This window comes from Tyto alba, unplaced genomic scaffold (assembly GCF_018691265.1).
Source record: "Tyto alba isolate M040663 unplaced genomic scaffold, T.alba_DEE_v4.0 Super-Scaffold_3, whole genome shotgun sequence".
Taxonomy (NCBI): domain Eukaryota; kingdom Metazoa; phylum Chordata; class Aves; order Strigiformes; family Tytonidae; genus Tyto; species Tyto alba.
In genome coordinates this window covers 6193469-6218067 of record NW_024881304.1, presented here as the reverse complement: position 1 = coordinate 6218067, position 24599 = coordinate 6193469, and the positions used below count along the sequence as shown (strand labels likewise).

At 36.1% G+C, this 24599-nt stretch overlaps 1 protein-coding gene across 36 annotated transcripts in view; it reads right to left on the bottom strand.

The window, feature by feature from the left end:
• The window catches only part of LOC104366569 (sarcolemma associated protein), an 87880-nt gene that overhangs the window by 34281 nt on the left and 29000 nt on the right, over positions 1-24599 (bottom strand). For 7 of the 36 annotated variants that reach the window (XM_042799428.1, XM_042799449.1, XM_042799438.1 and 4 more), the window contains exons 3-13: positions 17148-17301; positions 11742-11814; positions 10342-10378; positions 8761-8823; positions 7236-7331; positions 6884-6955; positions 5865-6005; positions 4088-4225; positions 2645-2813; positions 2509-2559; positions 1904-1954 (exon numbers count right to left, since the gene is read on the bottom strand). In XM_042799428.1, coding sequence (XP_042655362.1) covers positions 1904-1954; positions 2509-2559; positions 2645-2813; positions 4088-4225; positions 5865-6005; positions 6884-6955; positions 7236-7331; positions 8761-8823; positions 10342-10378; positions 11742-11814; positions 17148-17301 — 1045 coding nt within the window. The remainder of the gene's footprint in view (positions 1-1903; positions 1955-2508; positions 2560-2644; positions 2814-4087; positions 4226-5864; positions 6006-6883; positions 6956-7235; positions 7332-8760; positions 8824-10341; positions 10379-11741; positions 11815-17147; positions 17302-24599) is intronic. The other 29 variants (XM_042799430.1, XM_042799439.1, XM_042799432.1 and 26 more) reach the window with 7 other exon arrangements.

The window sequence follows — 24599 nt, the reverse complement described above, 5'->3', positions numbered from 1 at the left end:
GAATGAGCAGTTGTACGTTGTCCATATTCATAAAGAAAAAGAAACTGGCAGACAACTTCCTAAAACTCCCAAGTTTAAGCACAAGTTCTACTATTACTCATTGGATGGAAGAATCTGTATTTTCATGCATCCATCCAGATGACATTTTGATGACTCTTATGTAATCCAAAGTCAGTCAAAAAGGGATTTCTCCTTCAACTTTGACAAAAGGGGAATATCAGTGATGCAATACGTTATAACAACATAATAATGAATTCACTTCTGAAATACTATTTCAGACAATTTTTGAACTCAGACCGATAAGAGGTAGCGGCATTTAAAGAACATGACATTCCTACAAACAATTTTAAATAAAAAGTGTTTGTTTAAAAAAAAAATCATATTTAGTCTGATGTTATCAACTATATCTCTACAAAACAGTATATATTTGCACTTGAAGCTCGAAAGCTTTTAATAATGTTTCAATTGAGCTCTTAGCTACTTTTGTTCACAGTATTGCATGTTTTTCTAATAATCTCCAACACTCTAACTTTCAGAGTCTTTTAATGGCTTACAGTTAAAATTAATATTTACAATCCCTACACATTACCTCAGTTTTGCTTTGTAAAGAAATTAACTATTTTGTGGGGTGGAAGATTTAAAAATACCCAAAATTTGTTTCTTAACCATTCTGTCAAGCATTAAGAGTATTAATGACCAATCTAAAATTATGCATCAGCAGGATGGCTCAATCTATCTAAAAGCAAATTATGGTAGCCCAGAGAACTGGGAACAGACATTAAGTCTCCTGCTTGCTAGTCTTAGCGTGCATCACAGCGAAGTGCCTAAAATGCTAAAACATTAAGGGATAACTAGTAATTAGATTAAAGAGAGGTTTTCATGCAGATTGTCAGTGTTACAGATCTCTCTTCCTGCTCCAAATAACGACTAGATGTGAGGTTATGCCACAATTAACTTTTCTTTTGCTATTGGTCTCCCTAGTTAAGAAGCACTTGGTTTATAATACCAAAAAAAAAAAAAAAAAAAAAAAGGTAAAATAAAGATAAAAAGCTAAGATTAAGACCATATAGAGTTTAAAAATTTTGTTTCCAAAATCTAAACACTCTGAATGTTAGTTAAAACCACAAGTTCTTTATATAAGTAGCCCTAACTTCCAACAAATACTATACCACCATTCCTCAGAGCTTTCACTATCCAGCAAGACACAGCAAATGCTGAAGAAAGATACATCAAGGAAAAATTTAAAGTTAACATAAGAGGACAAATATATCTTAGCCAATTGAACAATTTAGTATCATAACTGGAATAATCTTTGCTATATGGGATATTAGGCATATACTTATCAGACAATTTTATTCAAAAGACTTCACGTGTATGTTAAAACACATTAGTTAAAACACTTAGCTTTATCTAATTGGTCTTTAAAAAAACCCATCAGTTAGATCAATCTGTATTCATTCCTGTTTTATATAAAAACACTCCTGAGATTTAAAAAGTTAGTTTCCACTATTTATATATTTCATATAGTCATTTTGATACATTTTTTATATGTAAGTGAAAACAAAATTTAGAGGAAAAAAAAAATTCAAGGAGTTTTACATTTTCTTGTGTCACAAGTCTGACATAATTCAGCAGACTCCTACTGATTCCAGTGAGAGCCCATCAAAAACAAGCAAAAAAAAAAAAAAAAGACGACTTCCAAATTGATTCATTACGTCTTACACACCTTTCTAAAAAAACCTAGACTGAAAGTCTAAGCAAAAACACTGGTCAGAGGAGTGGAAAAATTCAATTTCATTTTTTTAAGAGAATATTATTCAAAGTAAAACTTTAGAGAACATTTTGAATTTGTTCAACTTCAAACATCAACCATAAGACAAAAGGTAGCCTTAGGATACACTACCTTTCTCTGTGCTCCCATTAATTTTAGGTATGAAGTCGTCAACTTGTATGCCTAGGATTAAGAAAGGGTATTATTTCTGGAACCAAGCAATATGTTTTGGGTATTGTTTCTTTATAAACACAGCATTGTGAAATGCATCTGATTTTCATACTACCTCCTTTTAAGTATATAATCTAATCAAACAAAGCAGGCAAAATTTAATGTGTTTTCCTGCACTACAGATCATGTTCCTGTTTATTCAAATGTGTAAGAGGTTACTATCATCCAAAGAATCACTGCCTATTACATACATATAAGGATCCTTTTTAATATATATATGTATATAAAAACCTTCAAAATCTTGGAGCCAAGGGGGCACAGAGCTCTAAATTGAGCAATGAACCCTCACTGCCTGAACACTCACAACAGCAGTGCCCTCTACTGGCATTCTGTTGGGGCCACATGTCTTTCAATATTCAGAAGTGATACCAAGAAGAATGCACTACTGGGATAACTGTCAAATACTATTCTTTTGCCAGACACCTAGACTACAAGATTATTAAAGCAAAAGTACTTGAACAGAAAATCTGGAAACTAGCTTGAAACAAGAAACTGATCACACCTACCTAAGCTGTTGTGTTCTTTAAGAGTTTTCTCTTGAAGATGTTCTAACCGTACTGTAAACAGAAGTCCAAGAAAAAGATATTTCACAGATTAAAAGAAAAACAAATAATCCAACTTTCTTCCCCACTAGTTACTAACCTTGTAAGGCAGTTAGCCGCTCATTGGTGAAGTCATTATCAGCCTGCAAAGCTTCTATTTTTGCTTGAAGCTCTTGCTCTCTCTCTTCCATTTCATCTATTTTATGCTGCAATTCCTTTTTCTCAGCCAGTCCTTTCTGTTGGATTTCTTCTTGTCGTCCCTCTGCTACCTGCTCAAAAATATAAAAAAGAAGTCAAATATAAAAAAGAAATCAAAATTAACAAGTAAAGAAATAGATGTCCTTGCTTTTTGTATAACTAAATGTACATAAGCAGCTTTCTTTGCTGATAAGGAAAATGGTAACAATGCAAAAATTCTCTATTGTTATTTTTCTATAAATTTCTCATCAAGCACAGTAACAAAGAGAGAGTCTCAAAAATACCTTAAATAATAAATATATGTAAGTATTATCCTAATAACCTCAATTCTACATGAACAGCATTAGGGTCCAAGAACTAAGGAACACCCAAAGTCTCCCAACATCTCAAATCAATCAAAACCCAAGAGTCCTGTGAACTGAATGCACACTGCACAGACCAACCTGATTGAAAGCCACATCTTTTTCCTTGACAGGTTTAATGATAATCAGTTTCAAAGACTCTCTTCCCTCAAAACTATGCAATGTTTCAATTTTGATCCTTCTGTATATACTCATCATTATCAGTGATTAACTCATAACTGAGAAACCAAATGACCAGCAATTTAACAGTTTAATTTGGAAAGAAAAAAATCTTCATACTGATAAACTGAACTAGGACTTGAAGAACATAAACTCAAATTCAAGTATTTATCCAAGACAAATGTGACAACTGTCTCGGGTCTAGAAGAACACTACTACCTTCCTCTTCCACATCATGTATTTATCTAGAATGGAGACTCTTTGGGGACAGGCTTTATCATACAGTGATTCTTTTGTTCTCCAGCACAAAGGACCTTTAAATATAAATATACTTAGATGTTTAGTTCAATAACAAACTTCACAGCACACTCCTTTGCCCTGGAAGCTGAGCCATATTATTACTATGTGGTAGGCTAGTTATGTTTGTAACTGCACAAAGAGGCAACATGAAATGCAAATTTACTTCTAGTTTTCATTCCCATAATCTCTAAGATGTTTAGGTTGAAAGATATTTGTCTACATAAAAGCAGATGAATATAAAGTTTTATACCATACATAATTTTATATTGAAGCTCCAAAAACATGGTAACTTTTGAAGGGAATAAAAAGGGAACCATTTTAGCAATTTACTTTTCTTATGGCAGTTTCAAGTACATTAAACATAAAACAAAAGAATATGTAAAAGATTATATGCATCTTTGTTTCACTAACATGTTTTTTTAAAAAGTTTCTTAACCCTTACTTGATTGCTATGTTAGAAATTAAATTGTATTTGTTCCATGCATTACAGTATCATCGTAAGTCAGATGAAGTTCTGTTATTACCTTTAGCTTGTCAGAAAGATCTTTAATTTCATTTACAGCTCCATTGTACTTATTAGCTAATTCTCTTAATTCTTCCTGAGTCCGCTCATTCATTTCTTTCAGGTGAGTACATTCATCTTCTGTATTACTTAAACTCCTCTGTAAAATAGAATTATTATGCAATAAATAAAAGAGAGCAATAATCCATCAAACACTGAAGTTGATCTATTTTCGCCAAACAGTATATGTAACTAATCATATTTAACTGCTTTGATCTTAATCATTAAGGCTAAAACAAACAAATCAAGTTCTGGCAAAAACACTATCTACACAAACCTTTGGAAAGTTCTGCTTCAAGAACAGATTATGTGACAATATATTGGCTTCACGCATGTGTGAAAAAAACCCAAACCAAAAAAACCCCACAGGTTATATAATTAATTGTGATTCATAGGAATACAGAAATGAAACATGTGGTCCACTCTCTTCTGGTTTATGCTAAACTGGGAAAGTCATATAGTATTATAGTTTTTTGTGATTCCATGTATGGAATGATTTCATCATACCTTTCACCCAGTAAAAGAAGATTTAACACGTTATTCAAGACAAATAGCTCCCAGGACGCATTCTGAATCCTTTCCTGTAGTCCATAATGTGGAAAGGCATCTAAACTAAGATTCTCTTACTCAAGAGGCAGCTGGGTCTTCAGGAAGCAAGGAATGCTCCAGAAGTTTGCATCAGCTGGTGACAGCAGTGTAGCTAAGCTGTGTATAGAGTTTCCTCCTCATAACAAGATTAGTTTCTTCTATTCCCCGTGCCCCCCCCCAGTAACAAGGTCTGACTTACTTCTTCACCACCATAACAAACCAAAACACCTTTACACAAAAATGCATTCAAACATATATTATATAATAATTACAGAACAACTGTAAACTGGGAGCCAATGATTCTTCTGTGTGGCGAGAAAACTATGGCAGGAAGCACTCAAGCAAATCTCCTACTGAAGTTAAATTAATATTTCACCCCCAAGAGTCAAAGTAAAGAGGAAAAAGTAAAATAAATAGGTCAGAACATTCTTCTCTTAGTATAGGATTGGAAAGGAGAAAAAAAGCTAAAAGTAAACATAAAACTCCAACCATTAACAAACCTGTCAAGAATTATTACAATATAAAGGTGTATTTAACTGAAATCTCATACGGTTATTACAGCACTATATGCACCTCATTTTCTAAAAAGCAAGAAAAGGGTAGAGACTTTGTACGCTTAATTTTAAGTCTCACAATATTTCTCGACCTAAGGGAAAATAGCAAACAATGATAATGGAAATAGAAAATACAGGAAAACATATCAACGAGCGGTATTACAGGAGCAGAAATCTTATCTGAAGAAAGTGTCCAACACTTTCTAATCTTAAAAGCTCAATTTTAACTGTAATTTGTATGAGTGGTTAAGCTTATATTTCCATAAATTTTACAGTTTAAACAAGGTCTAACAGCATCTTCTCTGATGCATGCATATCATTTTCCCCTCATTTATTTCCCACACATAGTAACTTCTGTAAGACAGCTTCATGCATTTTTAAATCTGGCAGAAAAAGGAGTTTAAACAATAGTTTCTCATTGACTGTTTAACAATCTAAGTGTTGTCCAATAGAAGAAATAAACACCACTACTTAACATACTACAATACCACAGTACAACAAATACTGGTGTATTACAGGCAACAAAACAGCGATCTAAGCAGCAGCAGTTACAACTATTTCAGCATTTCCAGAAGACTCGGAATAAAATATCAATACCTCAACTTCAGACAGTTTTCTGACCACTTCAATTTTCTCCTGAAGGACCCGCCTCAGGGACTCTTTGGCTGTTGTCTCATAGTTGTGTTTGTCCTCTTGTAATGCTATAAGCTCTTTTCGTATACTGTCTTCTGTTTGATTCTGTACATATAAAATAATTCAGATACAGAGACAGAATATTAATTAGTATTTTGCTGATTAAATATATTTGATTGTTATAAGATCTGTTCTATTCCAAAATGTTTAGCGATTTCTGGCAGATGGGAAAATGTTATGGACAAATCAGTGATCACAGATTCTTGACATGACTGGATGTAAGCCTGTCATTTTTTTGAAGTGTATGTATGACAGTACACATTCAAAGATCAGCTTTGATTATAGGAAAAACTATGGGATTATTTTTTGACACTGCTAAGACAATGTCAAATCTAGGAGACCTGCATTTTGACCAACCAGACACCTACAAGGTCCCATCTGAAAGACCTCAAACAGGAACAGGGCCTGCAAAATCAGTTCTTACAATGTAGGTAGTTGAAAGGAATTAAAAATAAAATAAAATAAAAATTTAAGGCAGGCATAGGTGGCTTAAGCAACAATCAAGGCAGGGCATACTTATTAGTGTGTCTCTGAATATCAGACAACATATTAATGTTGTCTTTTTTCAAATCCGTATTTGGAAAGAAACATCCATAGGAAACAGGACAGGATGGCTGCTTCTCACCGATGACATAAATTCCTTTCCCGTATTTCACTAGATGCATGTTTATATGCATATACAAAAGAAATCAGTTTAGGCTAAAAAAAATGCTGGAAAATAGCTGTTTATCTAGACTTAGAGTGGTTCTGTAAAATACAGAACAGATTTACAGTTTTCATGCTATTCCAATGATCAAAATTGCATAGGTTCATTTCAGTACATTTATGTTCCAAATGCTTTCCAACAACTAGCTAATTTCATAACACTTCAAAAGAACTATCTTTCAGCATTCCTAGCATTCAACTTTTAGTGAACTACTTACCTTGGAACATGCCTGTAATTGATTTCCCATAACCTCTAATCTTGACAGCAGCCTGTCTTCATCTATTAAAGCCTAGCAGAAAAGAAGTATCACCTCAGTATTAGCATGTGCTTTATGTAGTTTCAGTAGAGTTCTGCTTTAAAGACTTCAATTTAGTTGGTGTACTTACTACTAATACTTATTTCAAACTGGTACATAATCACTAAATTTACTGAATGTTATCTTTTGTACAGTTTAAGAGAACCACCATATTCTTTCTGCTGCTTTTTTCCCTATTGTTTGTAAATTAACAGCTAAAATTTATATACCACTGCATATTTCAGTCCATAAAGAAAAGGATGCCTGCAGATACCTGCCAACTAGTATCTGAAGCCTCTTGCGTGACAGCAAGTAGTCGCTGAAGGGTTGCCAGCTTCTGTTCCAACATTTGTTCCCGATGTAAGGCTTCCTATGAAGAGAGCAGAGCACCAGTCACTTCAGCTAGAAAAACTCAGAAAAACAGAAGCAACAGAACAGATACCAAATACAAGAAATAAAAGGAAGTGTGAGTAGCAAATATTGTTGCATATTCAAAACTGTAATAAGCCCGTCCCATTTTATCCATCCACACATTTGGGTATTTTAATTAGAAAAATGTTATCCTGTAACCTCGGGTTCCTGAAAACGTTAGCTTTTCATGCGTACGTTGCCCATGCTGAATACATCTCATAACAAGTTATTCATTCCAAAACTTAAAACCACTTTGACTTTTGTCAATAATTTCAGTAACAAAACTGTAAACAACAAACGGCAGCTTGGCAGCTCCCATGCAATGAGCTGTTCATCCTCAAATCAGGACACAAAAGAAAAATGCCAAACAAGAACTACTATTTCTGTTTTATGACAGTAGATAGAAAAGCATCTTTGTTAACAATTCCAGGATAACAGAGAGTGAACAGATTGGTGACTGAGTACGTATATAGCCTTCCAAGGAAGAGCATCTGCCTAAGCTGCTTCCTGCTATGTCAGCAAATACATATAAAATCAGTATCTGTCTCAAAAGCATCATCATTGATGTAAATTAAAATTGCCATTACCAAACAAAACCAGGCAAAATAAATCAGTAGAACTATACATAAATTAAACCTAGATAGAATTTACCAGTAAGAATGTTTTCCTATCTTTTCCAGAAAGCTGATTTTATGATCCTTTCTGAAGAGTTTATTTATATGTTAGCACACATTTTAATGTGTTGCCATTTTGCCGTCTAACCCTTTTGTAACACGACATCTTAGGAAAAAACACACCTATTAAAATTGACACAGGAGCAGACACAGAAAGACTGGTGATGCCACCAAAGAGGAAGAAGAGATGCCAGCAATGTCCCCTCCTTTCTACTTCCCAATTGATACAGGGACAGAAATATTCACACTAAGAAACTGTATTCACAGAAACAAACTAGTACTTGACACATGAAATGAACTCTTGTTTTGCCTTTTGTTTGTTCTTCAAAAACTTTCATACACATACACAGTACACCCATGGCAATGGATGACAAAAATATGGTGATTTAAAAAAAAGTGAGGACAGTGAGGTAAGAGAAGAAAAAGGACAGGAAAAGCTAGTATATAGCATTCAGGGAGCCCTCTACAAACCAGGGAGGTTTCATTTTTTTTTTTTTTATAAAATACTGCTCATGCACACCTCTAAAAGTTTACATAGTACCATACTATGTCCAATTAAAATTTTTTTTTTAACATTATTTCACAGCAGAAAAGGTAGACAAATGTTTATCACATTCTGGCTTACAAAATACAAGCCAAAGACATACAGGATATAAGATTTGTGTTTTGAATAAAGATTAAATATTTAGCCAAATTAGTCAGGGGAAAACCCACCTGCAGATACTGTGAAAGCTGAAACAATTCCTGAGAATACATACTGGGAGTGTTAGCAGCAACCTGAAAAACATGAGAATTTAAGAATCAAAATGGTTTTGGTTTGGATTTGTCATTAAATATATGTAAAATTCATCATCTAAATCTAGTCATGAAGGTAAACCTAAGATTATCTAATAACGGCATTTTCAATCATTTATCATTCTGCTACTATCTATTCTTGGTTTTATCACAGAACTTCCCAACTCTGGACAGAGGCCTCACTGTGTTAGTGTCTTTCCAAGTTCTTGAACCACTAACACAGAGTTCAAGGCTTTTATTGCAGCTGAGATTAAACTGACAAAAAAGAAACAAGGTGCACAAAGTTGAAGCCACCATTCAACCCAAGGACAAACAGAAATCAGGGGCTTCTGGAATGAAACTAAGTCTCTCATATTCCAACTCACTGTCATCATCTCACACACATTTCACTCACACACTTCCTGTTGACCTGCTAGCCATCACCTTCATCATTCCCCTTTATAAATATCTATTTCAGATTTGGGGAATGACCGGATTATCTGTAATCATAACTGAAAATGTTCTGGACTTGAGGGGAAGAAGGGGGCTTGTTTTCCGGGGGGGGGGGGGGGTGGGGGGAGGTCTGGCAATTTTGTTTATTTACTAATTCTTGTAGGCTCTTCCTACACTGACATGATTTTGAAGCTGTTTTTCAGAGTTACAGCTGCAGTCCCTCCTCTGAATTTCTGCCCTTGACCTAGATTCAAGCTATGTATGCTGCTTTGAAACCTATGGGAGTCTAGGAACTCCTCAGCCTGCTGACTTCACAAATAAGCTTCCTCAGTTTCACGATATTTTGTTCTTCATGTTTAAAACCCTGATTCAAACCTATTTAAATTAATCCTTCTTTTTAGAGGCTAGAGAGACAATCAATGCCTGATCACTTGTCTCAAGGGTGTATCTATTAACAGCTTTTCCACAGGTCTCCACCCATTACCAAAACTGAATTTAAAAATTACACTAGACATTACTGACTCCATGACTCTACAGTAAGAAACTCAGGCTATACAAGAGGAACAGAGAGGTCTGGTCTCAATCTTCCTTTGGAACATTCCAGAGAACTTTACAGCCTGTGAAGCGCAGCTTCTCCTCCATTAAAACCACAAGATACAAGGACAAAGATACAAGGACAACGGATCTCGCCGGAACACCAAATCATGAGCTACTCTTGGGTCCCACGGAACAGATCAAGTATCAAATTATGCAATACCCAAGACTTATTAGTCAGTCAACCTGTACCTGGAAATTTAACCATCTTAACATCCTGTTTGTTTTTTTTTGTTTTTCCAAAGCCATGTTTCAGGTACCATACACTATAAGAAGCACAGCTACCTTAAAATATAAAGTGCAATACTGTATCACCTTCTCTACCTTAACTATCGCTCAAAATATTAAACTGTGTAAAAACTGGCAGCAGAAAACATCTAATATAACTGGACTTCACCAATTCTTCATCTTTATAACAAATCAGAAAACAGCATGTGTCTGAATAAGACAGAAAACAGCAAGTTACTGAATTACCTTGTCAACAGGACTTGGTAATGGAGCATGGATAACACTAAAAATAAAATTTATAAGAAGTGAATACAAAGTGCAGAATAACAGTTCAAAAATTCAGAAGATCCCTAGTACTGTGCATTTAATCAAGACGCTTTGTATGTTTAGGTTTATTCTTCAGATGAAAATGAAGAGTTAATACACAAATATGCAAAAATCAGTTAATACTATACTGAGCAATGTTTTTGAAGTTACTGAACTATTTTCAAATTATACATCCAAGGTCTACTCTAAAAACTCTCATTATCAACTTATATTTCAGCAGTTATATGTCCTTTTAAAATGGATTTATTAGGATTTAAACCGATTTGCATGCATAAAACAATAGATATGAAAAGACAGTGGATATACTACTCTTGTTTACAAATTCAACAGAGTAAAATAATGCACAGTAAATTACAGATTTTTGTACACTTCACTAGAACAAGTGTTATACTTGCACATATTCATCAGAACTAAAAATGTAACACCATATATAGTTCTACTATTTCTTATTAAGACATGCAATTAAACATAAAATTTCCCACAATGGCTTATTTTGATTTATCTTCCCATAAGTAAAGACACCCTAAAGCTTCATGCAAATATTTTTGGATGCTAATGATAAAAGAATATTTAAATAACTGATCAAAAATATACAACTGCTGAGAATGAAAGATTATTACAATTATGTTATTTGTAATTGGCACTCAGTTACTGCAAACAAAATGCTGGAATTTGTTTCTACTACTATTTTATATTTTCTCCAAAATGTGCACATATACACAGAAAACCCTCTCAATATTCATCTGAGTTTCCAAACATTATTCCATGCGACATATTTTATTGTATTTTTTCCCCCTCATACCAGGCAAAGCTTTCTTTCATTGTGCACCAAGTAACAGCACCATGAAGACACATTACTGTATGACTTCTCTGAAGAATATAAAGTGTTCTGTGTAGATGTGTACAGAGACACCATTAACTCCACTTTAGTATAGTGTACATGCATTTAAAGGAGTGAAAATAATAATCCCAAATAAAAAAAGAGCAAAGGAGAATTTGCTCATTTGCTTTCTCTTTTCCTATATTCTGTTTATAATACCCATTGCAGTACACTAAATGACAGCCAGTCAGAAAAGCCCAACTTGGTAAGAACTAATTATAGAACTTTTTTATTCTTTCATAGTTGTCTTAATTTCTAAAAACAACAAGCAAATTGTATTTTTCATAATGCCTGCAAAAGAGCCATGCTCTCAGCTACTTTCTTTGCATGATCATGGGAAAATAAACTGTTCCTGTGCTGATTTTGAACATAATATCCATCAAATCTCCATTATACAGTAGTTTAATTTTGCAACACATGAATAGATACTTATTCTTACTCTGTTCGCAATCGGGCTTCCATTCCATCTGGAAGAAATAGTTTGATTGTGGAAACTATACATCCATGGGTAACTGGAAAGAAACAAATACTAAATCATTATGATTCATTGCTATTTAATTATAAGTTCAGTGGTTAATGTTAGAGTAACTGAGTAAACTGTCATAAGAAACTCTGAGGCAGGCAAACAAGAAAAGGCAGGAATGCTTTCAAGCACCAGTGCCTGGGTCTGCCTTCTTGGACCTCCTCTGGAGACAGGAAAATTCTTCTTGAGAAACTTGAAGAGGTTATCCTGGCTGTGAAGCAGTTCCAGTTCCAATTTCTCCACATGCTGCAACACCTGCAAGTTGTCTTTACTGCAGCAAGTTTTAAAAGTTAACTGTATGTTTTGATCGTAAAATGAGGGGGAAAAAAATTCATTTTAGGTGCGCTAGGTAATGGGAAGTATAAAAGTATAAGAAGTACAAACCAAATTATGAGCTACCTTCTTGTCAAGATTCCTATAAGCATATCCAGGGACTTCAAAGGTAACACATCCAATTTGTGTTACCAGACACACACTTCAACACCTGGAACTTGCCAATGGATTGTTATTTACAAACACAAGGATCAAAAATGGAACACAGAGGAAGAATATAGGAACCACTGAGAAGTACATCCTCCTGAACACTATGAGCAGCATTCTTCAAGACAATACATCTCTGTTCTGGTATGCCTGTGGTACACACCTAATGCACAACCCTAGACAGGTGGCCTCATTTCATTAGGAGAAAGCTTGCTTCTCCAGGACTAAATCCAAGATTCTCTGAACTCAAGGAAGGTCCTAAGGAATAAGAGGAGGAAATGCAATGCAATATTTGATTCTTACATCAAGGTCAACCTCTATTCACCATGTTTCCTAAAAATGCTATTGATACCATTTTCAATGACCTTGCAAACAGTCAAATTATGATTTTTTTTTTTCCCCAATTATTTTCTTGTATGGTTCTATGAATTGGGAAGTAAAAATTCTTTCCAGTTACATGGAAATATAGACATTGTTCCCAAATACTGCTGCAAGCTAAACACAAATAAATATATGGTCATCAGTCATCTACCAGAATACCTAAAGCACCCACCAACATAAAGACAAATAGCTGCTCTACTTTCATGGTTATTAATATCAGAAAAACAGTTAATCTGGTTCTGAAAGAGAAAAAAAAAAGGGGGGCACAGGGTGTTTTAGGACATTGCCAATACTCCAGGGAAACAAGACAGGTCTTCGAGGAAGCTACCTCAATAGAATCTAAAAATACAGGAGAAATGATCCAACTAAACAAAGTTGCTTTTAACCTTTATTCAGTGCTAAAAGCTAATGCTCTGGAGAAGTATCCTCTTGGCTACATCACGTTGTTTTTTCAGGCAGAACTGGTAAAGTATTAAATTTACATCCCAGCGAAGAACAGCCAGGACCTCATTCCCAAAACAGATCAAATTATGGGGTTTGTGGTCTTTTTTGGCTGTAGACTTAGGTCTCCAGAACTCACGAATTAGTTCTTGCAAAGACATTAAGAAAAAAACAAAAAAACAAAAAAACAAAGAAACCCCAAAACATTAGCTGTAGCATGCAATACTCACACAGCTTTGATAATGAAGAATCTTTCCTTCAAGGCATGAAGAGAAAGTTAGTGATTTCAAGAAGAAAGTGTTAGGGTATCTGAAATTGAAGACCAGCAGACAGCTTTACCTTTGGGTCGTATATTAGGCAGGTCTGCTGTGAGATTATATAATTCTGAACTTTTTTCCATCAACACTCAGACTGGGGAAAAAAAAAAAAAAAATCTCACAAAAGCTGCAGGAGCTTTATTTGTGTAAAAAAATAAGAGATAAAAGGGATTTAGCAGAGTCTCAGATAGAGAGTGACTGTGACAATATACCAAGCATTAATAGGTTCATCGCATAAAAGTAATTCAAAAAGGAAAAACCCAAACCCCTGCACTCTGCCCTTTAGCTGTCAGTTCGTTATAATTGGAAAAATAATGAGAAAGCCTAAAGGAAAAGTAAAGCAAGATATAAAACGATATTATCGTGATGACTAGGCAGGACAGTAGTAATTGCTCAAATTCAGGTCTACAGTATTCCTTTGGGGGAATAAAAAAACCAAACCAAAACAACAACCACCACAGCAGTAACACCCCCTCTGGCTGCCGAATGGGGCTGAGAAAATCCTCCCCCCCCGTGACCCCGCCCCCGCGCTCCGCCCTCGCCCCGCCCCCGCCCCGCCCCCCGCGCGGCCAGGCGCGCGGCCGGCAGCCAAGCTGCGGCGCCGCCAGGGGGCGCCCCAGGCCGCAGCCACCGACGGGAGCCGCGGGCCCCGGCCCCGCGCTGCCCGGCTAACAGCAACCAAAGGCGGGGCGGGAAATAAACCCCGTTCCTGCTAGATTTGCTCTGCGAAACTTCAGTCACAAACTCGCTGCATCATTCTGGAACACGTAACTGTCACACGCTTCACCGCACAACTCCAGAAGACCAGCGAGAGCTGCCCTGAACCCTGGTACGGGGTTTATGCTGCAAAGGAGCATAAAAACAGGAATGAAGAAACAATTTGTCTCAAAGTTTTAGCTTAGTAGAGAGACCATTTCCAAATGATGCTCTCATTTTAATTCCCACTTGTTAATGGGAGAACAGCATCTGTGGCGATAACCAAACCAGCGCTCCGGCAGGGCCTCGCTCCCCCCTCAGAGCTCCGTGTCTGCCGAGCACCACGCGCTGGGCTCCCTCCCCTGCATGGCCACCTTCAGACACCACACGAGGAAAGAGATGTATAAAAAGACGAGTCTGATCTCGACTAGAAAAAAGTGCATAAACTGTATTTGAACTAAATCTTCTGGTATTATTTGACCCCACTTGAAAGCCTGCTGCTCCTTTCCATGGCAGGCAGACATCACCATCAGTTAACTTGGAAGGCTCCGGCACTGACTGGGAAATTTACTAAGTGCTAAGAGAATATCATCCACCCAAACACTGAGAAAAGCACTATAAGATGATAAATAGATAAGTACTGTATTAAGAAGAGGGAAAGGGGCAGTCCTGTGTGCTTGTTCGTAATATAACAAGTGGACAAGTAAGGAAGCGTGAGGGTTGGAAACATTTATCTGAGGCCTGTTAACAACTTTAGCTCATCAGGAAAAAGAGGAGGAATCAGTGCTCATCCAAGGCATCCTGAAAAAAATCATGCTGAACCTGCCACTATTTTAATGAACCAAATCAAGATCATATTTGCAAGGAAATGACTAAGACACTGCTTGAACAATAAAACAAAAATAAATGTATTCTAGCAATATTTACACAATTCAGAATTTACATAGGTAAGTAAACTCTCCTGTCATTACCTTATAATTACACACAGCAAAATGCTGAAATGTCTTGTGCAAGTAAGGCATTATGTAAATACCAGAATGCAAAATGGTTTTAAAGGGAATCACTAATTTAAAAACGCCTTTCATGTCTGTTTCATTACTAGATTATCAGTAACATCTAAAACTACTGAAATTAACTGTTGGAAAAAAAGTGTTCATATGCATTCCAATTGTATTCATGGCTAAACACTGGCTGTGATGCAGCTGTTTCATGCCCCAGCATGGTGATACAATCTTCATTCATTGCTTGGGAGAGCACAGAAGGCGAGGAAAGCAAACTTGGATGTTCTTCCTCGTTAGCTAGCTCAGCATATTCATCAGTAACATGGAGTACAACTCCTCTGATCAAAGCTAGAGAAGAGGAAAAGGAAGGCTGGACAACATAATCACTCATTACACAAATGCCAGGTCACTGGATTTGTGTTTTGAGAAGCCAACATAAAACCACTGGGAAGAACTGCTACCAGCAAGCATTCCTGGCAAGAATTTGCTTACAGTGAACTTCCCACAAACTTTTACATAAATTAATCGCAAATAACTGCTGATAAAAAGAAAAAAAAAAAAACAAAACCGAACTCCAATTTTACTTCCAACTAAATATTAAAATAAAAATTGTTTTACATCTAAATACACATGAAGAAATTCAGCTTCTTTTATAGCAAGTACAGCATCTCATCAAATGAATAGTTCCAGGTGTATTAGATGCAATGTATTGCTTTGAATTATTCCATATATACTGCTAGTATTCATAAATATTTGCAATCACTTCACATGAAATAACATTTTAAATAACTCCCAGACAATTCCAACTGGACATATAGGAGTTAAATCTCTGCAACATAATTTTTGAGAGAGGTGAAACAATGTGATGGGACCTTCACTAAAATGAATCACTCAAAAATATTATAGCTCCAGAAGCTTACTTGCCACCATTGCTTAACAATATTTTCTTTAAAAATGTATTCATTAACCTTCCTCTGATACTTCAAACTTTGAGAACTATAACCTACCTGCCTAAAGGATAGAATGCATGAGTAACAGATAGAGCAGGCTTCATCTTTTTGTTTTATTCACTTGATGCCCTTTAAAAATTCTACTGTTGTACTATAGATTGGTTTGTTGGGTTTAGGGGCAGGGGAGGTGTTGGGTTGGTTTTGGAGACAGGTGTATGTTCAGGGGCTTTTCTTTGTTTTCTTAAATTAACTTTACCATCAGCATTTAAATTTAATACAATTCTTTCATTTCATTCTTTCTTAATATACTCCTCTAAGTATGAGCTCTATGAAGGTCTTGCTCAGAAAAGTAGTAAAGTGGAAAAGCAGTGATGGCAGTTCTGCTGCTTTATTGCCAAATCCATGTGTTACCGGATTAGGACTCCAGAATACAGCCAGAAGTTCAATGCTTACAGAAAATAATAGACCCCTGAGGTAACTTGAAAAAGTCTTGACAACACTGATTACAATCTAATAATTCACATACAGACCAGTCTTCAAGAAGAAAAAGAAATGGCTCCTGAAACACCATACATAAATGCGAAAGAAAAGAGGCTGAGGCTGCATCTTTATTGATTAACACAGATACATAGCTATTACCACAGTAACACGATCTCCTGAGCATGCATAATGGGAAGAGGACTGCAAGTAAACCAAACCAAACAAAAAAATCCCATCACCTCATCTTTCAGCTAGCAACTTTTTTCTATACTCCTTTAAAGTACCTGCAGAAATAAAAATCAGTAGCAATCACAGAAAGAAAAAAAAAAGTGGGGGGGAAGGAAGGAAAGGGGAGGAGGGGACACAGGGGAAATGCAGTCCATGTTTTCAGCAGCTCCCTTTCTTATTTCCAGTTTACTGTGTGGCCAGAAGACTCTGCAAGCACAAAGGAGGGAAGAGGTAACCAGAAAAAAAACCTATTTTCTAATAACAGGAATACCATTTACTGTTAAAAAATGGATTATAAGAAGATGTTCTAAATAAACATACTTGAAAGAAACAAAAAATGATCCATACCCTTACCTTTCCGCGTGTTCTCTGTCACATCTACACCAAACTGGATGATGTCACCTGACATTATTTCACATGGTGGGCTTTCCTCAGATCCTCTACTCAGTCTCTGACTATTAATGAAGGTACCATTACTACTTTTAGTGTCTTGAAGATAAAACTGTAAAAATAAACAAAAAGAATAGTAAACTATCTGGAAAAACAGAACAAGTATGATGAAACAAACTCCAGTAAAATTTTATTTGCTATAAAATATAGCTTGACCTCCCAATGCGGAAAAGGACAAATGTATCAAACTCAAAACACCCTCTTCAGGATTCAACACATTAACATTATCAAGAAATATTTGTATTTGATTTCTAGTTGTTTAACCTATGATTGAATTTGAGCACATACATTATGCAAATAATTACTACAAACTGTACTTAACCTGCTGCCTGCATGGAAAGGATCAGCCACTGTTAGCAACACCACCTTTTGCCACACATAGGTAAGAATTTATATTTATGTTGGTCAACACACAAAAATATTAATTGCTCGTACATTTAAGGTGCCAGTGTTCCACGACAGAAACATGCTGCAGGGAAGACTAGCACTGAGGGCACAAGGAAAAGTTTTGCCAGAAGACAGAATTCGGGAATTGTAATGTAAAACCATGGTGAAAATAAGGGGAAAAAAAAAAAATAATGTTTTTACCTCTCAGCAATACTAGCTCACACCATTAAGTTAATCTCAAGATTGCTGCAACATCAGGTAACTTCGTAAACATCCATTTGTAGAGTTAATTAAATTTTAATAGCAACTTATTGAATCTGAAGGTGTTTATGACACAAGACTTCTAGTCAAAACTTCTGCACCTGAGAAGAGGTTACAAGTGAGTCACCTGACAGAAGAGAGTCACTGGCTGAGACCTGATCATCAGAGCATGTGAAAGCAGGGACTGGAATGTTCCTAACCAGCCAGGTGTGACTATTGAAATGAGTCACTTCCAGTAGTCAAGATGACAATAGTTACTGCAGGAACCCGATGGGATGGTAGAAATCCCTGATTTCCTGCACTCATAAGGAATCTTATCAAGTCCTAAAGCAAGCATAAAGCTGAGGGAGAGATGTTGCCTTCAAATAAATTAGTATATTCCCATGTTTTTACTATAAAAGCAATGATTTTTTTCAGGATTCCATGCAAAATTCTCCATGCTTTTATTTAACTCTATTGTCACACTCTTCAAAAGAAATGATAGCTCAAAATCAGTGCCGAAGGAAAAGGTGGGTTTACAATGGAGTGAAACACCAATAGTAGTGCTCTTCAGATCTCATACTGGAAAATGACACAAAGCAGATGGTATGTATATCTTACATACTCATCCCAAACAGCACAAAACAGTGCCCCTAACCTGACAGCTTCAGTGCTACTGCGTCTAGAAGATGGGAGTCAATACAGTAATCAAGGGGAACGCCAGCACAGGAAAGCTTAGCTGGGTGTATGTAATAAGAGAATGAAAAGCAGAACATGAAAGCTTTTTTTTCCCCCCAACAGATATTGCTTTGATCTTAAAATTGAAGAAAAAGAAAATAATAGTCATATGTTCATAAAGATGAAGGCAAACAAAAATTACAGACAGATCAAGAAATTATGGCTACATTGACTGCATTAACAATCAGACCCACCCTACTCTAAATAAAACTCTGTATTTTATGAATCACTATACATTAATATATAACAACATAATAGTATATAATATAGATTTCATAACAAAAGGCTAAAAGCCAAATTAATTAGTTCATTAATTTACTAATGTGAAAGTACTGAACCCTCTCATGTTTCAGTGCAGAGATAATTATTTTTTTATTTCCTGTTTGTTTTCAGTTAGCATTCTGCTCCATTTGAAAATCCTCCTGTTATGAAAGTGAGACGCAATCAAGGAGAAACAAACATGCTTGTGCTTATTTGTTTTTCCCTACCCTGTTCTTTCTTATGCATAATATCTGCCTTTTATCCTTCCAACTTTTTGATTAATCACTGCCCTTTGTAAACACACCTCTGCAGAATCTGCAGATGGGGCACAGACAAGATAGCACAAGGAAACACAGGAGAGTGACCACAGGAAAGGAAGTGCAACAGAGCATCAGCAACACAAAACTTACAAAATACCAGACACAAAATTAAAAGTGGAAATAAAAAAATAATTTGTAAACAAATGGCCACAGAAAATGCACATTGAATTTAATATTATTACACCGATGTCCATTTAACTGCATGCAACTGAATTTCATTACGTAAATTTTAGAAAAGTGATGCTCTTTACTAACAGGAAGAAAATACTCTTCCTGCATCTAATAAAGAAATAAGTAATACCAGCAGCATGTTTGTAAGCTGATGTCTAAGGAGAAATGCACTGACTTTAAGACTTAGTGAAAAGAAGTCAGTTATCTTTAACATAGCAATTGGTCAAGAACCCACAGTGCTGGTCCTTTTCATGTAACAAATTCAACTGTTCCTTCCATACTAGTTTTCACTAATTCAAATGACCTTTCTCAAAAGGTCAATCCAGCCACCACTTTTGTGTCATTATTAAAAGTTATCTTTAGAAAACAAAATCAAGCACCAGCCCTGAAACAAACATGTATATATGTTAACTATTAACTAGCATTTATGGTAGTATACTGGTATTTAATATGCTATTAATTATGCAGTATCCTTGGTGGGTTCCCCCATTCCCAAAGCACCACCTCTTACAGCAGCTATGTAACACAGCGCCTTATGTGAAACCAGCACCATTTGTTCTTCCCCCCTTTCCACTGCAAACCAACCAACTTGAGCAGCAGTGCCAGCTTCAAGAGTAACTATAAATCCTTCCCCTCCTCAAAGCTCATGGCTGAGTTGCACCACCACCTCTTGAGTTGTACAGGCTCAGGCATTTGTTTAGTCACTGCAAACCAGTTCTGAGAGCTGATGCAAGTTACATGAGGAGGCGCTTAGGCCAGTATTGCCAGAAAAAAGGGCAGCATATAGTGACCTAATTATACTTGCTTTTTTAATTCACACCTCTCCAGATCAAACTCAAGTCCCAGCCCTCTTGTGCCTCACATTAACAACCAGTCCAATTTAGAGCAGAGAAGGTAGTTCGTGCACATTCAAAACAAGTCAGCTTCTGAGAACTGTTAAAAAATTATCACATCCTTAATTCATGTAGCAACTATATGTATGCTTCAAGTAGTAGTTTCTCCTCTTTCTTAAAATACAAGACATACCGATATTTAAGAAACTTATCCCCCAGTATTATAACACATTCTCAGACAGAAAAAGAAATCACTGTCCACATTTCTACCTTGTTAATTAATGTCCTCATGACTGCATTTTCTCTCATTTATATGCCATTAATAAAATTCAGTTAACTGCAGACATCCTGCCATGCTGCTTCCACAAAATTTATGGAGATTTTATTCTAAAGTAAAACTTGTGGTTCATCAGTACACTCAAACTTCTCCAGCACAGTCCGTCTTCTTTAGAAACTGCATTAAAGAAGTTTCAAACAATTACAGATTTTTTTTTCCATGCTTTTCAAGGCATTATTTATTAATTTTACAAATGTAGTATTTATCATATTTCAAGTTACTACTTGGTTTACGCAAACTGGACAAAAGTACCTCCTCTGCTCTACACCATAATCGGGTGTATAAAAATCTCATTCCATTTAAGCTCCATTGCTTTCTAGGTCAATTACTTACAAGAGTACCAACAACCTGCTAAATCACAGTCCACATTTTATTTTCATGCACTTAGGTATCACTACAATTTCCCCACTCCTGTAACAAATTCCTAATATTTCCTGATCAGTGAAATAGAAAAATACTTCCATAGAGATCCCAGACTATAATTCATTAAACTTATGCACATAAAATATATGAATCTTAGCTGATATTAATAAGTTTCAAAATTGATATGCTCCTGAAGGACTAATTTTAACTTCACCTATGAAATGTAGGTAGACAGTTTCCTTCAAAGAAATAAAAATAAACAACAATAAAAACCATTCTGCTTAACAATTACTACTGTAACATCTTCCAAGAGGTCGGCTGAGGAGAACTCCTTACTTAGCCTGACAAGTGAGAAAGTCATGATGTGTTTTGTTTGCCAAGACATATACAGTCCTGATATAGGATGACACACTCCCGAAGGATCTCAGAGAAGATAAAGGATGGGCTCAGAGATGCACAGAAAATCTCGACCAGGAAGTAGCACATCTTTTCAGTGGTTTAATTACAGTACAACACAATGGTAGAACAAACAACTGATAAGCTTTTGTTTTAATATCTTACTACAAGACTTGCCTTTAGCACTACCTTTTTTCATCTACATGATATACAGCATTTCTCTCAACACACTGGCATCACTTCACTGAGGATCAAACTAGAAATTTAACATGAAGTTCTAAATTAGCCAAAAGTGTGGACAAATGCATCATTGAAAATTATTGTTTAATTCACTTCTTAGTTCTTTTGTTCTGAGAAAGCTAAAATGTTAATCTCAACAGCAGTGCATAATAATCACACACACACTTGAAATTCAAAGATATCCGAGATCTTTCTGTTGTATACTGTTCATTACAAGGTAAAGATGGAAAATAAGTGCTCCACACACAGGACATCAGAAAAATCAATGTTTAAAGACTAAGTGCTCTATTAATGAGTTATTGGCCATTTAAATAGTGTTTTTTCAAAAACTCTTATGACCTAACTACTTCAAGGACAATACAATGAACAAAAGAACCTCAAGTCTCTTTTAGAGTAGAACTGTACCACTACTGCAGTAGGGCAGTAAATCAAGAATGGTGATCAAGACAGACTCACCCAACACTTACTATCACTACGTGTGGCCATCCTGTTCCATTTTAAGAGCACATTACTGCTACTCCATCTAACTCAGCTTGAAACTGCAGTTCAGGACAATTACACTGAGAATTACAGTGAGGAGAATTACTGGAGAACTAAGACACTTTGTCTGCAGAGATATGAGACTCACTCCATGAAGGGGAGCAAATTCTAAATCTAAAAATGCAGACATAGACCACAGCACACAATTAAACATATTTCAGCTTTATTCCACAGCTGAATTAAGTAAATAATAGGCACCAAAATGTAGGCCATTGCCTTTTACAGAAAGTCAATCATTAATATATTTTACTCATTCAATATATTTTCACTGCCTAGACAACTAATGTAGAAAAAGAATTCCAATTTCAGGACCTTCTAGTTTACCATTCTTTTCCTCATCTGTTACTTCCATCATTGAAGAAGTAGACAGCTAAGCCCTGTTATACAGGCTTTGAGGCATTAGTTTAAACCAGAAAGGTTTAAATCAGTTTGCCAAATTCTAAACAGTAGCCACTAGGGAGATGACAGCTTCATTTTTGCCACGTTTATTAGCATAAAGGGGCAGCAAGGCTGTCAGCTAGAGCAGTTAGGCTATAAAATGCTGCAGATGCTTCCCCTACTCAGGATATCTATGATAACTATGATCAATCATTGAACAATTAATGCCTGCATTACAAATTCACGCCCTGAGTGCTAAAGCTAATACTCAAATACATCAAGTAAATAGGGATCTAGAAATTGGACTGAGTAGTAGTACAACTGTGTTCATTTAATTGTTTCACACTGACCATTCTATTGGGAAGCAAAGTACATAGGCTTTGCACAATCTGAATTGTGCAGAAAGATTTTAAAACAATACATAATGGTGTCAAACCAACATGGCCAACAGGTATCACACCGCAGCCAGAAAGTTTTTTCTCCCATACAATTAAAAGATAAAATTATCTTCCTTGAAGTGTTAACACTGAGTATTTTCTCATTTGGGGAGCAGCACTTCTGCTAGCAGACTACACTGTATCAACCATCTTGAATTCCAGGTCAGTCCTTTGGCTGTATGACAGAGAAGTTCAAATGCTAAATTACTTCCAGATCCAATTGATTGAGTTCCTCATTCTGGTTTGCTTAGACACATCCTAAATTCCTTTCCTCTCACTTGCCTAACTCCACCCACCTATCAAGGAAGTAGAAGTATTTGCCTCCATAAGCAAGCATAATTTACAGGGTGGGGTACATCAAGCAAAATTGCTTTTCTATTTAGTTTTATATTTCTTAAACACACGGATCTAATAGCTATTTGCTTACTCCAGGTCCTTCAACTTAGAAACACAACTAGCACATTCACTTTTGAGTTAGGTAGCTAGAACAGTTTTAAACTTAAGGCAGGCATGTGCTGTGAAACGTGAAGTGACCAGCTGTGAAGAAAGGGATTTTCCAGTCAGACTGAACTGGCTATTCAGGGACAGTAAGTATTCAAGGTCACCAGAGAGAAGCACAACTTGCTAGCAGTTTTCAGTAACTTCTTCAGAAAATAATAAACTTAACCACTCTTTCTACGCAGTAAGGGAGGGCAGGGGAACAACCCTACAAAATTAACCTTATTTGATAGAACACTGAACAAGAAACATTCACCCTAAATTTTCAACTGAAAGTGTAAGCCTAATGTAAATCCAGCTGCTCTGATAAAAAAAAGTTAAAATCCTCAGCTACCCTCGGGAATTCAGTGCTATTCTTCCAAACATGCCAGTAGCTCCAAGGGACAGGAGAGAGAAGACAGCAGGCAATATGCTCTTCTGCTGACCAAGTTGTTCCGTGTCTGTTTACACCTTGAAGTTTTGTTGACTGTACTGCCAGGACAACCCTGCTGGTTGCTTATACTTGTTGTCAAGCAAAATAAACTGTGTCAGTAAAAGCAGTTTTGTGCCACCGTAACTGCGTCTGGGTATAAACAGAGTTCTGCCTTTTCTGGATCTATTTGAAGTGCTGTAAAGTATTAAACCCTTTGCTGCTTGCAGCGTACTGATAGTTGAAGTGCTTTGAAGTTCACTACAGGCCCCGTCATTCAGCTTAACTTTTGTCTAAGATAAATCAGTGGAATTTGCCTGAAAAGGATGCAGGGACTATGACAGCGATGGGAAGATGTGCCAGATTTCTGGGGAGGAAGAACCACCTTAGGTAAAGGGGCAGTGCCAAACACCAAGAGGCACTAACAGCTTAAACTGTGCACAAAACATACGTTTGCCTACAACCTTGAGTTGCTCTAGTGTGTTCCTTGGTAGCAAAATGTCACCTTCCTCAACAAAACAGAGCAAACATTTCCAGGTGTATTGTACCTGCAAACATTTTGGCACAGACTTTTCTCTTTGACATTGCAATGCTTATTTTAGCTGGTGAGTTCTACAGATACACTTACACCTATCAGAATTTTAAATTATAGCATATTAAATGCATTCACAAAAAAAAAAAACAAAAAACAAAACAAACATTAAAGCATGTTTGCAGAGTTACTACCTTCTCCCACCTGTTGTGCCCATTAGGCAAAAGCATTTACTTTCTAAACCACTGTTCAAACCCCACCCAGTAGCTG